An 18626-nucleotide genomic window follows, 5' to 3' on the forward strand; every position below is an offset into this window, starting at 1 on the left:
AAAATAATATAAAAAGAATATACATAAAAAGAAGAGAACTAATAGCTTATTTTTAAATTATTTAGCTAATATTAATAATGATTTGCAAATTGCAATTTAATAAATAAGCTTTTTTAAGTTTAATATTTTTCATTAGCTTTCTTTTTCCTTTTATAATTTCCTTTTTTTCATTTTCTTTCTTCCACTTTTTTCCGTTCATTTTTCCCTTTTCTTTTTATTCTTTTTTTTCTTTTGTTTTTCTTATTCTTTTTCTTGTTTTTTTTTCCTATTTTTTTTCTTTTACTTTTTTTTAGTGACTGCTTTGAATCTTTTTAAACACGTTATTTCTTTTAATGAAGTTTATTAATGCTCATTTTTTTCTTTTTTTTAAGTATTTTTTAAATGTTTAGATGCATAAAAAATTTGGTAAGTAGATCATTTTTTAGCAGTTTTTTATGTTAATTAAAAAAAAACTATTTACTTTTTAAAAAAACAATTAAAGTTTCTTTTTTTTCTTTTTGTAGATGAAATACAATATTTAGACATATGGAAAATTTAATAGGTAAAGTTTTTTTTTACTATTTATTATTTCTTTTGACAAAACATTCACTAACATTTCATTTATTTATTTTTATAGTTTTCAAATATTTGGATATATGGAAATTTGGCAGGAAAGTGATTTTTTAATTATTCTTTAATGGAATGTTTACTAATGTTTCAATTTTTTAAACAGTTACTTTAGGTTTTTGGATGTACAGATTATGGTATTTTTTTTTTCACATTCTTAAACTTTATTTTAACAAAACATTAACCTAACAATTTTGTTTTTCATTATTTTAGATAGGTTTCCAACTCTTAGATTCATGAATGGTGCTCTCTTTTTTTAAAATATATAATTAATTAATAAATTTTTTTTATAATATTATAAATAAAAAAAGTATAATTTAAAAAAAACTTATTTATTATTTATATAATAAAGATTCTATATTAATCTAATAATTTATTAAATTAAATATATTTTTATTAAATTCATTTTTTGAATATATAATCAGTTTTATTATTTTATAATTATTAAAAAATATTTTATAGTAATAAGTGATCCCATTCATGATTCTTGTCCAAATGGCATAATTCTAATAATTATACAATATTAAAAAATTATTTATTATTTTTATATTTTATTTTTATATATTTAAATCATTATCTATTTTTTTAATATGGGTGCTAATTTATAATTTATATTAGATTGAATATTAATATTATTATTAAAATAAAAAATTTAATACTATATTTTAAAAAAACTATCATATATAATTTTTGTAAATTATTTTAATAAAATTATAAATTGCATTTGTTAAATTAATTAATAATACAATTATTTAATAATAATGAATTAAAATATTAAGATTGTATAGATTGCAATAACCTAATTCTATAAACACGTGAAAGATAATTCTATAAACGCGTTAAGAAAGATCAAAATAACCTAATTCTATAAACGCCAGAACAAACAACTTCTCCTTCTCTCTTTAAATACCTTTCAAGACATTCATCAACCCTACAATAAAAAAAATGGAACGTTAGTTCTTTGTTCCTGATGAAATAGAATATAAGCTAAATAACTTATAGTTACCTTATATTCCTATTTCCTAATCCCTAATCTCTAATCAGAATTTTTATCGCCTGTTAGATCTTTTGTAACTTGATTCTTTTCATTAAATTCCATGTTTTTTGTTGACTCTTTATTTTCACTCAAAACCTCAAAAAGATTCTTGCCATTTTTTTCACCTCCTTCTACTTTAATAGAATTGTTTTTTGTTGACTCTTTATTTTCACTCAAAATCTCCAATAGATTCTTGTTATTTTTTTCACCACCTTCTTCTTTAGTATTAGAAGAAAACATTTCTTCATAAACAAGTTGAAAACTAGGTTTTGAAGAAGGTTCAACATCACTAGAAGTTGTAGAATCACCACTAGTTTTTAATAAAGAACGAAGTCTAGTAAGAATTTCTTCTTGAGTCTTTTCATTATCTTTAACACGATTTGTAGCAGAATCAAAGAATAAAGAATTTTTTCCAGGATAATTATCAAGTAAATTAAAATCATTTTGATAAGTAAGAATAGGAGAATGAGAAACTCTAATATTTGGACGACCTTGATCATCAAAATCCACTTTTTCAAGATAAAAATTATCCAATTTTTTACGATTAACTTGAACCAATCTTCTTTGAGCTTTACCGTAATGTAAACTACCAACCAAACCACTTATACCAATAGCAAAAATTCCATTAGAATCTTTATTAAGTACACGACCTTGTACTTCAAAATTAATACCAGGATTATTATGAGAATAAGTTAAACCTTTAATAATTGAATTAGAAGATTTTGTAGTAAAAGTTAAACCTAAAAATTCCAACCAATTATTTGAATCATAAGTAGAATTTATTAAAAGTTGATTCCAATCATATTTTCTTTTTTCAATTTTTTTTAATAATTTTTTAAAATCTTTTAATGATAATTTTGAAATATTAATAAAATTTCTTTGATAAATGTCATTTGATTTTAAAGGTTCAGCAGTTTTTGAAATTAAAAAATTTTCTTTCCATTTTCTTTTAAATCTAATTAAAGTTTCAGCACTATTATAAGGAGTTTGATGTTCAATAGTATCTATTTCATTTATTGTTACAACATTTGTACGTAAATAATTTGGTAAATTACGTTTTACGCCATAATCACCAAGTTTTTGATATTCCCCATAAGTTTTATAAACTTGTGATAATTTAGGATCAAACTTTGATAATCTTGAATTTCTTAAAAGTTGTGAAAATGATGATGACATGATAAAAAAAAACTGAAACATGAAAAAAAAAATATATTAATATAAAAGAATAATAATAAGTAAAAAAAAAAGATAAAAAAATTAAATTTCTTTGGAAAAAAAAAATCGATCGATCATGATTCTAAATATAGTGTAACACTGGTGACACACGGCAGTAATGTACACGTGATTATGCGAAAAATCAAACGTACACTGAATAAACATCCTGGTTTGATTTTGCATTAATTAAAGTTGTATAAGCGATTAAATCCGGTTCATATTTTTTTATATCCTCAAATATTTAATCAAAATCATTATTTTTATAGGATTTTTAAGTCGAGTCCAAGCGCACATTAAAGTTGTTAAAATTACACCATTAGGTCTAATATTTGCAGTATAAACCATTTCCTTATATAAATCGATTGCAATTTTCGGGACTTATTTATCGATCATACGATCAAAATAATGAAAACATTTCCAATATCATTATTTTTTGCATAATATAAGTTTACTCCTTGATAACCTCTTTCATCAGGTTCAATTCCATTTTCAATTATATCTCCAAATACTGCTTCAGTTTGAGCTTTTAATTTACCAAATAAATTTAATAAAATATGTTTTTTTATTTGGTCTAACCCTATAAAAAATTTTATCCGTTATTTCTGTAAAAACTCCGTAAAAATGAGCCTTCACGGATCTATTCACGGAAAATGTAAATAAATCGATAAATTCCGTTACTAATTCCGGAAATATGAGCCTTTTACGGAAAAAAAATGGAATATAAAAGACAGATCGACTTTTTTTACGGGGTAACTCCATTTCTTTGCATCATTTCTAATATATAATGATTTTTCCAATTTATTTTCTTTAACACATTTAATATATCCATCCATCATACTATTATATATCTCAACATCATAATATTCTTTTCCCAATTTTCCAAATAATTCTTCAGCCGTGATAATCTCTTTCTTCTTAATTAAAGATTTCATTAAATCGACGATCGTAGGAATTGGTAAATTTCCTTTTGTATTTAAAAAATTAAAATTTTTAATTATCTCTTCTATATTTAATTTAACTATATATTCTAATATCATTAAATTATTATTAAACCATTTGATTCATCGATCTTATGGTACTATATTCATAAAATTCTTCTTTATCGAAACCATTGCTCGTGTCTTTTATTTGTCACTACTAACTTTTTATTTCATCTCTATTAAATTTTCATAAATAACACCATTATTGTATGTTCTTTTACCAACTATAATTTCATTTCTATATGGTGAATCACATATTATTAATGAACGTCTAAGAATTTTCCAACATTTTTCATTACAGATTGAAACAACACTTTGGTAGAAATCGTTAAGGACGGACTTGAACTTAAACTTGGACTTCGGAACGACTTGGACAGCTTGGATTTCGAGCTTTTATTGGTCCATAAAACATATTTTTTTTAATTTTGTAGATAAATTTGATAATCGAAAAATCAAAAAAAAAAAATTTTCTTAAATCTGATTATGCTTACTCCAGTAACTTGTCTTACCAATATGCAAATACAATATGAATCACTGTCCAATACGTGCACGTGCAAATTTTACATATTTGAATTTATCCCTCAGTTTTGAATTTTGATTGGAACATTTTCAATTTTATAAAATAGGCAAATTTATAAATTCATAAAAAAAGATTAATTCGAATTTTAACAAATAACCTATACCATTTTTTATTAATTTTAATTATATAAATATTTAATAAACCAATAAAACATCATATTATTAGGAAAAATTTTATTATAAGTTAATTTTTATTAGCTTCTGGATATATATACTATATTTATTATATATTTGTGAATACCTTTGATTTTTGTGCTGTTAGAAATCCATTTCTGGTGGTGGGAATTTTTTTTTTATTATTTAATAATATTTTTTTTTTTAAATATTAATAAAAAAGTTTACATTTTTTATTACAATACTTTTTCATGTTTAATATAAATTTATTTAAATAATAATATTTGATATAGTTTTTTGAAATCCAGTTTGATGATTTCTTCTCTAATTAAATAGTTTGTGACAGTAACCATTCAATAGGCATTATGATTGATAAATAAATTTTTAATTAAAAATAAATTGTTTTTTAAAAAAAAGTTTTAAATTAAGAATAATTTTTTTTAAAAAAAATTAAAAAAAATTATATAAGTAATTTATAACTAATTATTATTCAATTATTTAATTTATTTGATTATAAATATATTAAAATTAAAAAAAAAATATTTTTTGCAAAATAGCCTGTAATATTTTTTTCAATCTTGCAACCACCTGTTCACCTTTTATACTGGTATTCATTTCTCCATTCACAGAAATCCTTAATACTATTAATTTTTTTTTATTTTTTTTTATAGTTTTATTATGTTTTATTATTATTTTACTATTAAAATTTCTAATTAAGTTTTGCCACTTTTTTTCAACTTGTTATATCTTTCATTTAATATTATTTATTATAATTTATGAAATTTTCATATTTTTTACTTATTATTAATTATAATTAAAATAGTAGTAATATTAATTATATATATTAAAAATTTTTTAATTATATTATATAATGTTAAAATTTAATAAAATATTATATTTTTATTATAATTATAAAATAATTTTTGTTTAATATAAAATCAGATAAAAATATTGCAAATTTCAAAATTTTATTATTATTTTTATTATAATATATATTATTTATATAATTTATAAGATTTTTTTAAAAAAATTCAATGAATAAAAAATATAATAAAAATATTTAATTGTATTAAAATAAATTGTTACCAATTACTATATTATATTATTAAAATTAAATACTATTTTTTTTTTATAATATTTATTAATTAAAATTTTATGATTTTAACTAATTATATAATTATGTAAGACTTTTTGTGTTTTATTGTTTTATAAAATATTATTATGATTATTTTGTTTTTATTACTTTCATATACAAGAAAGTATTTATATATATTAATTACATATATTTTCCCGTATATTAATATGCGAAATAATAAAATAAATAATGTTTATCAGTATTATTTTTTTTAATTTGCTAAAAAATATAAAATAAAAAATATATATTTTTTAATAATAATTTTTTTAGTTTTAAAATAAATTATTTAAAATTGATTTTTTTTAATTTTAATTATAATTTCTTTTTTTTAAAAATATATAATTAATTAATAAATTTTTTTTAATTTAAAAAAACTTATTTATTATTTATATAATATGATCGATATTAATTTAATAGTTTATTAAATTAAATATATTTTTATCAAATTTGTTTTTTGAATATATAATCAGTTTTATTTACTATATAATTATTAAAAAATATTTTATAGTAATAAGTAATTCCATTCACAATTCTTGTCCAAATGGCATAATTCTAATAATTATACAATATTAAAAAATTATTTATTATTTTTATATTTTATTTTTATTATCTCTTTTTAATATGGAGCTATTTTATAATTTATATTAGATTAAATATTAGATAATATTATTATTAAAATAAAAAATTTTAATACTATATTTTGAAAAACTATCTTATATAATTTTTGTAAATTTGTTTTAATAAAACTATAAATTGCATTTGTTAGATTAATTAATAATACAATTATTTTAATAATAATGAATTAAAATATTGTTTATTCTTTTTTAGCTTATATATTGTATAGATTGCAATAAATCTCAAGTTTTTTATAATAATTTAAAATATCAAAACAATGAGTAAAATGAGTGTATTATTAAGAAGAAATAATAAATTTAAATTATAAATTATTAAAATAATTATAAATCATCCAGTTAGAAATTCTTTTATTTTCAATTTACTTTTTATAGAAAATAGTGAAAAATTGTTAATAAGAATAATTTTATATTAAAATTATGTTTAAAAATATTATTTTACTATTAATAAATGATTTAAAAAAATTAAAATTAATTGTTAATATTTTAAATAAATAAATTTTTATTTAGATTATTTAATTGTATAAGAAAATAAAAAAAAGTATACATTTTAGCAATTTTTCAATTGTGAAAAAGAACTTCTTTTATACATGTTTGAGTTATAAAAATCATATTTTACTTTCCATATTTAAATTATAAAATAGTAATCTTTTATTGTATTATTTAAGTAAATTCTATACATATAATATAATATATGTAAATTTATAGCTTATTATGTTACTGAACAAAATATTACCTTTTTAGTAAATGAATTTTTTATTCTATTTATATACTATTTTTATGAATTTGACTACTAAAAAGGGTAGTATAAATTTTACTCTAATTATAGTTTATTTATTAATTTATTACCTACAACTGTAAGTTAAGCGAGAGAATCATCGATTATGATTTATATAAGTAAAACAATAATCCCGAGCCAACTCTCTGCTAAAAAAAAAAAGAAACGGCCGACAGTTGTTAAACAATTTTGTAAAATTTAATAATTTTAAGCTATATTTGTTATTTGAAATGCATTTTTTAAAAAAAGAAGAAAATAAAATAAAATAAAATCTATTATTAAAAAGCAGTAGAAGTATCTTCAGTAATTTTTATAGGAGGAATAAAAAGATGATTATTATCACCACTTCCACCGCTAGCATCGGAACTAGTTTCACCATTATCATCACCATTATAATCTAGATTTTCAATATTATTATCATAATAAACATTATCATAATTATAATTATCATAATCATAAAAACGTGATTGAGGGTAAATATAATTATCAGATTGCCAATATTTTGCTTGTTCTTGCTGTATTTCAACCAATCTTTCCATATATTTTACGTAAAGGTTATCGATCATTTCTTGATAAACTTTACGGCGTTTCTGCCAAAAGGTTAAAGGTTTTTCTTCCTTTTCTTCTTGAATAGAAATTTTATTTGAATCAGGACTCTTTAAGAAGGTAGCTAAGTTTGATACATCACAGCCGAATCCTATTGTCAATTGTGCGGTTTGTACTATACCAATAATTACTAATAATGAATTCCATACGAAAAACCTAATGATATAAAAAAGTTTTAATATAAACCATAATTTACTTATTGAAATATTTAAATATAAATAAATTATATTCTTACATCATTATTAGGTGTGTTAAAAACACTATCCATCGATTTATAGTAATAATGAAATGGATAAAAATATTATATGATAATTTAAATAATTTTACTATTGTATCAATAATCCACATTTTTTATTAATTTTTAAATTTTTTTTGTTTATTAAAAGAAATCTTATATATAAATATATATATATATTTTTTTTTAAAAAAAAGAGAAATCTTTTTTAAAAAAAAAAAATTTTTTTTTGATAGTTAAACCCGTTTATATTTAAATGATTTTTTTTTTAATTTGTATATTTTTATTTCATAAGAATGACGCGACAAATAAAATTGACATATGTGAATAACGTATGACTTTCAGAAGGTAATTTAAGGAGTTACAGAGTGAAATAATTTTCATATTATCTTTATTCTTTGTCTAACCATTACATGTGATAATTACTTTATCAGTCTTACAATATAAAAAATTTACATTATTTATTGTTTAAAAAAAAAATAATTCGGAATTTGAAAGTACATTTTTATTGTTTTGTTTATTTAATTTTGTTTAAGCTCAAAATCATATAAGTTTTAATTTGATCCGTAAAAACTCCATTCAGAAAAATTTCTTATTAAGTATTTTAGTGAATGAAAATGATAAGCCCTTACCAATAAAAATTTGCATAGGTTGCATTTTTCTTTTTTGATTTCTTTTATTGCAAATCTTGTGCAACTTTCCTCTTAAAAGCAAGTATACTGCAAACCTGCAAAGCTTTAGATATAGATCATGTGAAACGTTTAACATTTGAACGTATGCAAAAATCAACATCTTTTTATCTCTTTTTCTTTCCTTTTCTTCCTTTCTTTGAAGAAAAAAAATATGTTAGAAAATGTTTCGATCTGTAGTTGTTACTTTCATATTGTAGTATTTGTAGCCAATGTAACCTTTATTGAAATCATTATTGCATCATATATATATGTACTTTATTCATGTCAATTTCAGTAAGATTAACCTTATCTTTTGGTTAAAGAAATACTGTGATTCTTTTAATTCAACAAAGAAATTTTGATGTACAGTAAAATTCGTTACAACCATGAATTTCCTTATTGAATTTATTGGAACATAAGATGTTTCATTAATGGGATATGTTTTTTTTTATTGATAAGTTTCCCATTATTTGCATTAATGATACAAATTAGTCATGGGGAAAAAATGGGTAAAAGATTAAAAATCCTATTGGTCGGATATAAAATCTATAATAAATCACGAGAGAAAATTTAATCATAGATAACCATAATTAAAAATAGTTTTAACATTAAAAGCATAATACTAACTTTTTGTGCTTGGGAAAATTTTATCATAAAAATTTTAAAGTAATGTGACTTTTAACCAATTATATTGAACAAAACAAACATAATTATCCTTTTTTTTAACGGCGAAACTTTTTCTCCACACAACTCTTTTTTTCTTCTCTAATTTTAACAATAATTAGTCATGGCTACCGCTTTCTTTAGAACAAACCCAGCTGTAAGTATTATTATAAATTATTTGTATATCTTTTAATTTCTTTTGATTTATTTAAATTCTTTATTTTCTTTTATTTATTTTATAATTATTATTTATAATTATTATTCATTTTTTTTTTAAGCTTCTTCCTCTTTTTGTTGCTGCCGGCGCTGGTATTTTCGGTGGTGTTGGGTAAAGATTAGTGATTAATTTATCGTGTAATTGATTTTATCGTTTGGTTGTAAGATATTTTAGTTTAACCTTTTATTTTTTTCTTTATTAGATATGCTGGATACACTTTAGCTAAAAGTCCTGAAGTTGTAGTTAATAGAATTTCTCCACAACAACCTTGGAATAAGATTAAACAACATGAAAATCCAAAGGTAATTTAATTTATTATTTTGGTATTTTAAAAAATTATTTACTTTAAATTAATCTAAATTCTTTTTATTATAAACGCGAAATTTTTTTCATTAATCGAAATAAATGAAATAATTGATCGAAATTTTTAGTTGATCACTATTAACAAAGAATTCTTTGAAAGTCGTAAAGGAGTGAAAACTGCTAATTACAATTCATCAACAAACGATTCATGAGATAATTTACCATGATGAAATGATGTTGTAGATTTAGTAAATATTTTATTTTTTTTTTGTTATTATGATCTGTAGTTGTAATTTGTTATTATGTAGTAGTTGCTAAAAGTCTTAAGTGTTAAGTGTTAGTTATAAGTGTTAATTTTTCTAAGTTTTTGTAGTTTATTGTAAATATTATGATTAGTCTACTTAAATAAATGAATTCAAGATCATAATTATTATAATATTACATGTAATTAAATTATTGATAATATATTTATAATACTGTATATATTATATAACCCTCCCATTATATTTTTATTTATTTTGCCTTACTCACAGAATTTACTATATATAACCCTCCCTCTATACGTATATATATATTTTTTTATTTTATTTATTTTGATTCTCTTGCCTTACTCACAGAAAAAATTGTAACAAATCCAACCACTATAAATGCACTCCACCCTTTCCAAATATTTAAACATTGTCCATGGTCAATTTTACAAAACATCATATGACTTAACCCAAATACAATTATGGCTCTCAATGCATTTAATATGCTCGTAGAAACATTACCAATTTCTTTCATTAACCAATAATATGCAAAATTATGAATAAATGATGAAAAAGATAATAAAAAATACATTAAAATTATCACAAAATTACTTGAATGTGGTATTTTTTTTACCATCTCTTGTGTTATTAATATATTCCAATTTGGAATAGTATAAAATATTATATATATAAATGATATTAAACTACCATATGTTCCTACTAAAAAACATACTTTTTTTGGTGATGGTGGTAGTGTATTTGGTGCTCGTGCTGTTAAAATTTGATCTGATACAACATAAACACATGCGTATCCAAATGTTGCGAATGATGTTAAAAGCATTCCAAACATAGTGTTAGACATGTGATATGAATGTGGCATCGTCGTTCCCGTTGAACTTGATGGTGGTGGTGGCGTAGTCAATTCCTTATTTTGATTTATTCCTAATGCGCTAAGTGCAAGTCCAACTGATACACCAATAATAGAAATCGATTGTACGAAGGAAATTTTTCGTCCAAGAAAAAAGAATGAAAGAATAGCACACCAAATAACAACCGAACTATATATTACTTGGTACATCTATTTTATGAAATATAATAATTAATTTTCGATGATCTGATAAAATCATAATAAAAATAAAAGAAAAATTTTTTTTTCCTTCTTACCCCACTTCCAACATAAAAGAATCCAATTGTTAAAGCGAAATTGGCAATAACATCTAAACAAGCAGCAGCGAAAATGATTTTATGATCTACAACCTCTTTTGGTTGGTTCGTATTAATAATATTTTGAGCATCTATTGAAGTTTCTTCTTCAGTTCCTGGTAATAATTGATAATCTTTTGTCATCGATGCCTAAATTTCAAATAATAATAAGGAATTTGAATAGTAGATCATAAATCTATTCGTCACATTTCTTTTATCCCCGAAAAAAAAAGAAAAGAAAAAAAAGAAAGAAAAATAGGTTTATAAAAAAGAAAATCACTTAAAAAATTATATTTATGATATTGATATTATAAGGATCACTAAAATTTCTGACATCTACCATATTAATATCATCATTATTTTTACGAGATCCATACCATCCAGGCAAAAGTAAAAACCCAACAGCTGCCATACCCAAATAAGTTGCCGTATTGGTAAGTAGACTAAAAAAAATCAAATAAATCTAAGGAAAAAAATTCTTTTGTTTTTCTAAAAATCTAAAAAGAAATTCACAAAAAAAAATTCTCAAACCTCAAACCAGCTAATAATTAAAAAAAAAAAAATTTTTTACTTTTAGTATATTGAATTATTTTAATCGAACTAAATAAAATCAATTTATTTTTTTTACTTACTTGCAGCACCTTGATAATATAAAAATTGTTGTCCAAGAGTTGAAAAAAAACCGGAAATTAAAAATAAAGCTTCATATAAAATAATAGAAATTAGGGTTGGTTTCACTTGTTTCGTCATTATGTATTCTTATATTTTTTTTAAAAAAAATAAACAAAATATTTATTCTTCTTAAAAATAAAGAAAATTCTAGATAGAAAAGAAAAGAAAGTTTGATCGTTCAACGAAGTATGTATAGATACTGTTTATATTAATATATATATTTATATGTATAAGGTATAAAAGATTGAAAGAAAAAAAAATTTATATTAATTTATAAATTAAAAAGTATTCTATCACGTGAGCATTACAATTCGTCATGTATATCATGTATTCATGCATAAAAATTAAATATGTTAAGTTCCTGCGGATTTGGCTCATTTTGAAACAATAACATCCTATAAGTAGATCAGAAATTACGTGAATGACTTATACAAAACTAGGTATTCCTAGGATTTTTCAGTCTTTACTTTATTGTTCCAATTGGTAGGAGATTCAACGACGAAAAAGTCATGTACGTATCGTAATTTTAAAATTGAAAAGTTTTATTTTACAGTTCTTTTAGTTCTTTTATATCTTTTGATATTTAATCCCATTTTATTTACGTTGTTTTCTTTTTTTTTTGTAGTTTCTTGTCCGTTATATAACTATTATTTATATTTCATTTATTTAAAAAAAAGAAAGATGCAATTATTCTTTCCTCGTCAGAAACCAAAAGCTAACGCTAAAGATGCTATCGTTCGTCTCAGAGATACTTTGCAAATGTTAGAAAAGCGTGAAAGTCATTTGCAAACTAAGATTGATACTGAGCTAAAAAATGCTAGGTCGAATGCGGCTACTAATAAAAGAGGTATGTTAATGTTTAACCAAAAAAAAACCAAATAGTAACTTCTTATATGGAATTCTCACGTAATACGTGAAACCCGTCGCGTTATTTAGATTAATTCTTTTTTTTTTATCTATAAAAAAAAATTTTCTTTTTCGTTTGTTTTTTTTTTCTTCTTGTATTTAAACATTTTAGATTTCTTAGATGTTATAATAATGTAAATGTTTTGTTTCTCCTTTTTTGTATCATAAACATTAACTAAAAAAAGGTAATTTTTTATTTATTACTTTCTAGCTGCTTTGATGGCGCTTAAACGAAAGAAGCAATATGAAAATCAGATCGAAAAGATATCCGGTGCACGTATTACAATCGAAGCGCAGGTGATGGCGATTGAAAATGCGAATGTTAATCTGGAAACTCTTAAAGCTATGGAAAAAGGTGCTGAAGCTATGAAAGCAATACACGGATCTATGTATGTTATTACATTTCCTTGAACAAATATATCATATATAAATTATTTATTTAAAAAATAACCTATTTTTTTTTTTATATTTAGGGATATAAATAAAGTGGATGATACAATGGATAATATACGCGAACAAATTGATATGGCTGATGAAATTTCAAATGCAATTTCTGCACCAATGATTGGTTTCGATATAGACGATGTATATTTCATTTTATTATAATTGCTATTTATCACTGTTATCAAATCAAAAAATTATTATTTACTAATATAAAAACAATTTTTTTTTATTTTATTTAGGATGAATTGAACGCAGAATTAGAAGAATTAGAGCAAGAAGTTCTTGATAGTCAATTGCTCGGAGCAGATGCACCTCCAGTTACTGCTCCTAACGTACCAACAAGCGAACCTGGTATGAAATTTGATGAATATTTTTTTTTTCTCGTTACTGGTTTAGCATTAACAAATTATTTTTAAACTTTATAATAGCGTACAAAAAGAGAGTTACTGTTACTGAACAGGATGAAGATGATGAACTAGCGGAACTACGTGCGACCATGGCCTTGTAATTTTAGCATCCTTCTTTTTTTTTATTAGTAGTAAATAAGAACTTTGTTATGAACTGAATGTTATATAGATATTATTTCCGTTTAAAAGGATATTTTATAATATAAAAAAAAATTTATTCTGAAAAAACGGATAAACGGATGGGACTTATTATTTACAATTTTAAATTATTCTTCAATTTGTTATTATTTTTATCTCATTTTAAAGAATTTTTTTTTTAAAAAAAAAACAAGCATAAATTTTTTGAAAAATGATTTTAATTAACCTTATTTTTTCTTTGTATTATTTTTTTTATATTGCAATGATTGTTTGTTCACTATATTTAGAAGGATCGCAAAAGCAATGTTTCATCATTTGAAACAATTGAAACTGTTTAGATACAATTTTAGATCAGATTATCCAGAATTCTTTAAATTACAATACTCTTTGTTTTTTTTTTATTAATATTATTATTATTGTATAAATTATTTTCTAAAAAATCCTAATACACAGAGATTATAATGTAATAATTCTTCTATCCTTTTCCATTCTTTTTTATGTTCATTTAATATAGAAGTTAAATGATTATAAAGTTGTTGATCATCATTATTTGATAAAATAATATCCCCGTAAATTTTTAAAAAATGATTTAAATAAGCTTGTACTAATTCAAAATCTTTTTTTGTTTTTAATTTAAATTCAATCGCATTTAAAAAATATTTTAAATCTAAAAAATTATTTTCTAGACTTAATGATCTTAATTCAAAATCAATTGCTGAAGGATTTAAAGTCTTCGTGAATTCAAAAAATTCTGTATCTATATATGATGGGAAAATTATATGATGGGAAATGATAATAATAATAATAATAATATTTTTTTAAATAAATTATTAATTAAATTATTTTATTAAAAAATGTTTAAAAAAAAAGATTAACTTACAATCTCCTTCTTCTTGATTCTTTTTTAATATTCTCGCGAATTCTGTTTCTACTTTAATATCAGACATTTTTATATTCTTGGATTTTTCCTTGTCTTTAGAATCATTTGAATTATTTACTGGTATAAATTTAGGATCAACTCCAGGCAACGTAGGTAAGAAAAATGGTGCTTTATCATCTACTTTTGGAGGTTCTTTGGGTTTATTTCTTTTCTATTATTGATATGGGGTATTATTGAGAGTGTTATTGACAGAGTGTTATTGACATGAAGTGTTATTGATATAGGGTATTATTGACATAGGGCGTTAAAAATCAAATAATTACTAACAACTAATTAATAATTAAATCATATTCACAAATACCTTAATAGTCTCCAAGTTTAACAAATTTTGCCATTTGGATTTTGGCATTGATGATAATGTTATCATTTGTTCTGAGAGTTGTTCTGCAGTTTCAAATGATTTTTCATCTTCCTTATCATTAACTACTTCATCAGATTCATCTAAAATAAAATAATTCGTGTTATCATTTGAATAGATTCATTAGAATTATGGTTATATTATTTATACCTTCATTATCACTTTCCAATCCAGTTGTAGTCGGAAGCGCTACTGTATATATTATTTCATCGTCACTTATGTTTCGTAAGGATACATTATGAAATTGTGCACGGTTCGCCCTAACATAGATCAAAAAAAAAAACTTTCTATTATCTTTGCGTGTTAAAAAAAACGGATTAATGGTTTTTTTTCCGATTAGTTACCACAAAAATATTCCAACATTGTTAACATGTGAAGTGGCCAAAAAATCACCAGTTGGAGAAAATGTAACACTCGTGGGTATGTCTTCCACCCGAAAGATATCAACTAAATGACCCGTAGGTAAATCCCAAGTACGAATTGTAGTATCAAGAGATGTGGAAACAATCCATCTTCCATCAGGACTAAATGTCTGTAATATGTTAAATAATATTATAATCTTGTAATATACTATTTTTTTTAAATTAATCATGGAAAACCTACCAAATCTGAGATCCTATTCCGATGACCCCAAAATTCTCTTACAACTTTGCGAGTTTCTATATCAATTACACGTATACATAAATCATCACTAGTAATCGCTAATAAATCATTGTTGCAATGAAATAACATGGTGGAAATAGGTGACATGATCTTAATAGTATGTAGCACTTTCGCTGTATGGAAATCCCATATCTAAAGCATTATAAAAGTTTTGACGATGTTAATAAACGCAAGCCAAAAGTCAAGACATTGATAATCAATTACCTTAACAGTACCATCAAGAGAACTACTAATTAATATTCTATTAACTGGATCACTTGCTAAACCAGATATTGATTTGACATGTCCTACATCACCAATTAGACTATTTAATAACCAATGATTTGCAGATGAAGTTAACAAGAAAATTTATATGTACCATCATTTCCAGCAAAAGTTCTTCTATGTAATCCAGATTGCATATTAAACATTTCGATTCCACCAGATGATGTTCCAATAAATCCAAAATTTCCACATGCACTTATATTTGATGCCTAAATTAATAAATTAATTTTAAGATTTTTTTTAAAAAAAGAAAATTCTTTATTGCACGCACCTTAATCGATGTTCCATCAAGAGTTTTAAAAATATGTTCTCCTAGAGCTTTTCTCTGAAATGACCATGTTCGAGCTCTTGAATCATTAATATGACATGTAAGGATATTATCCCATTCTTTTTGTTTAGATTCGGCTAAAAAAAAAAGTAATTATTGTTTAAAAAAAAGGTACGATAGATATTATAATCACTAAAGTAATATCTTACATGATGAAAAATCCGTAATCTGGGGAAATTTAAGTTCATCAACATGCTTTTTTGAACGCTTGGATTGTTTAATAATGGATCCTAAAAATTATTAAATTTATTAATATAATGATTTAATTGTAATTACTGAAAAAAAATTATTTTGAATTGATACAGTAAAGTAAGAGATTTATAACCTTGCGATAATTCTACACTCTGAGAATCGCGAATTACAGAAAATACTCTAAGTGACCTGTCTCCTGCTGCACTAAGAATGAAATGTCCAGAAGACCCATAATATTTGATCTTTGTTGGAGGTGAATGATGGCCACTACGCGACTTAAGAACACGATGTTCAAATCCATCTCGCCCTTCAAAAATCCATTCCTAAGAATAAATGTAAAATAAATCTTAACCTTTAGAATTAATATTATAATGATATTAAAAATATATTTATACCTTAATCGAATTATCAGCGCCAGATGTTATTAATATTGGTTGTCCAATAAGGAATTGCATTGAAGGAATTAATCCATCATGGGCACCTTTAATCACATTATATAATTTCTGCTTATCAAGATCCCACATAGATATATCTCCATGCATATTAGCAGAAGCCATGACATGCCTATCGTCTATAAAACACGTTTAGTTAGAGAGGTTGACTAACATTATAACAATATTGATGATACATATGATGATAATTTTTTCAAAAATACCAGTTCTGAACGAAATTGAAGTAACGCATCCCTCTTGCTTTAATGACATTATACTCTCATCCAATTTAATATTATGCAAAATTATTGTTCCATTAAGTAAACCAATAGCGATAACATCCACAACAGGAGACTGTGTAAGGAAAGTAATTGGAGATTCAAATGAAGGAAATGAATATATCATTTTCCTATCACATAAAAGTAAAAAAAAAGGAAAATAGAAAATATAAATAAAAAATAAAATTAACAAAATTATTTAAAATGATATAAATACTTTGTGCGAACATTCCAAATTTGCATTTTTCCTTGTCTACTACCAATCAATATTTTGTTTAGATAAGTGCTTGGATGGATGACCGTTGATAAAGTAAAATCCTCATCAAATTTAATTTCATCATAAAATTCTATTCAAATGTAATTTTTTTAAAGTTAAATTCCATCAAGATATTTTTTCTAAAAAAAAAACTAACAAATTTCATACCTCCAGAAGTATGGTCCCATAAAGTAAGTACATTATCATCGTTTAAAGCAATAATATAATTACTAAAAATTATAAGCGAAAATATATTTCCCTTGATATTTCCAGTATATCTAGTAACCTAAAAAACTCGTCTAAATTACTAAAATTTTTGAAATTAAAATGGAATAGTAAAAGTTGAAAAATCACCTCTTTACCACGATGATAAACGATGATTTCTTTTCCACATGCAGCAAAAGTATCTTCATTTAATGATGCAATAGCCGTAATAGGTTGATTTGTTTGAGGACCTTATCGATAAATAAACGTTAATAAATAAATGGTATTGAATAATTCTAACACGAATGGAACATACCTATAGTTATCAAATTTAGTTTCCCGCACTTGAAATATGCAAATATAATAACAAATTATTATTACTTTTATTAAAGTATTGATATAATTTGTAAGAAAAATAATAAACCTGTTTTTAACATACTTCATATACATGAAAACTATTACCAACACAAGTTGTGAGGTAATATACGTCTCCTCTTTTCTGAATATCAAAAGGTATATCATTTGCAAAATATCCTATTGCGCGAAAAGGTTGAAAAATTTTAGTGTGATTACTTGGTGTTTGAATTTTATCATTTTTTTCTAATCTGATTTTCTTGAACATTTCGAATCAAAAAGAAAAAAAATTTTGAATTGATAATCGGGGGTTCAAAATCGGAAATCTGTGACAGGTACCCTAGGTTGGAGATAAATTGATATCACGTGCAATTTGCCGATCAAAATGTACTATGAGAGATAATTGTGTAAAAAATTTTAATATGTACTTGTAAAGCAATGAATGAATTGGAATAATGAAAAAAAAAATAACAAAGACAAAAATTTTTCGGTAAAAAACGAGAGTGAGAATGTACAAAAAAGCAATAAAGCATAAAGCAATAAAGCATAATAAAACATGATTGGTAAATT

The 18626-nt window shown here is 22.9% G+C and overlaps 6 protein-coding genes across 6 annotated transcripts; 2 read left to right on the forward strand and 4 right to left on the reverse strand.

The window, feature by feature from the left end:
• Positions 1-1455: 1455 nt before the first annotated feature.
• Positions 1456-2821, reverse strand: OCT59_026323 (uncharacterized protein; the record flags this gene model as incomplete). Its single annotated transcript, XM_066143106.1, has 3 exons — positions 1739-2821; positions 1613-1635; positions 1456-1537 (listed from the first exon to the last, which is right to left on the reverse strand). The coding sequence occupies exons 1-3, from the start codon at positions 2816-2818 to the stop codon at positions 1456-1458; spliced, it is 1185 nt and encodes a 394-aa protein (XP_065992658.1). The 5' UTR covers positions 2819-2821.
• Positions 2822-7016: 4195 nt separating this feature from the next.
• Positions 7017-8170, reverse strand: OCT59_026324 (uncharacterized protein). Its single transcript, XM_066143107.1, has 2 exons — positions 7917-8170; positions 7017-7837 (listed from the first exon to the last, which is right to left on the reverse strand). The coding sequence occupies exons 1-2, from the start codon at positions 8027-8029 to the stop codon at positions 7354-7356; spliced, it is 597 nt and encodes a 198-aa protein (XP_065992659.1). The 5' UTR covers positions 8030-8170; the 3' UTR covers positions 7017-7353.
• Positions 8171-9330: 1160 nt separating this feature from the next.
• OCT59_026325 (uncharacterized protein) lies at positions 9331-10223 on the forward strand. Its single transcript, XM_025314894.2, has 4 exons — positions 9331-9407; positions 9529-9578; positions 9670-9769; positions 9899-10223. The coding sequence occupies exons 1-4, from the start codon at positions 9375-9377 to the stop codon at positions 9980-9982; spliced, it is 267 nt and encodes an 88-aa protein (XP_025184246.1). The 5' UTR covers positions 9331-9374; the 3' UTR covers positions 9983-10223.
• Positions 10049-11971, reverse strand: OCT59_026326 (uncharacterized protein; the record flags this gene model as incomplete). Its single annotated transcript, XM_025331669.2, has 5 exons — positions 10049-11096; positions 11183-11371; positions 11562-11664; positions 11753-11762; positions 11854-11971. The coding sequence occupies 5 exons, from the start codon at positions 11969-11971 to the stop codon at positions 10359-10361; spliced, it is 1158 nt and encodes a 385-aa protein (XP_025184245.1). The 3' UTR covers positions 10049-10358.
• A 277-nt stretch (positions 11972-12248) lies between these two features.
• Positions 12249-14311, forward strand: OCT59_026327 (uncharacterized protein). Its single transcript, XM_025324831.2, has 6 exons — positions 12249-12404; positions 12519-12740; positions 13011-13188; positions 13273-13384; positions 13483-13594; positions 13672-14311. The coding sequence occupies exons 2-6, from the start codon at positions 12575-12577 to the stop codon at positions 13749-13751; spliced, it is 648 nt and encodes a 215-aa protein (XP_025184244.1). The 5' UTR covers positions 12249-12404; positions 12519-12574; the 3' UTR covers positions 13752-14311.
• OCT59_026328 (uncharacterized protein) lies at positions 14189-18324 on the reverse strand (the record flags this gene model as incomplete). The annotated part of the gene is made up of 18 exons (XM_025309104.2): positions 14189-14545; positions 14669-14879; positions 15030-15169; positions 15237-15346; positions 15431-15618; positions 15690-15881; positions 15954-16036; positions 16108-16222; positions 16285-16418; positions 16491-16571; positions 16667-16856; positions 16929-17104; positions 17189-17373; positions 17460-17589; positions 17667-17784; positions 17853-17953; positions 18019-18046; positions 18142-18324. 18 exons carry the CDS (start codon positions 18322-18324, stop codon positions 14214-14216), a joined length of 2697 nt encoding a protein of 898 aa, XP_025184243.1. The 3' UTR covers positions 14189-14213.
• Between the last annotated feature and the right edge of the window lie 302 nt (positions 18325-18626).

The sequence above is a fragment of the Rhizophagus irregularis genome, chromosome 6 (genome assembly GCF_026210795.1).
Source record: "Rhizophagus irregularis chromosome 6, complete sequence".
Lineage (NCBI taxonomy): Eukaryota > Fungi > Glomeromycota > Glomeromycetes > Glomerales > Glomeraceae > Rhizophagus > Rhizophagus irregularis.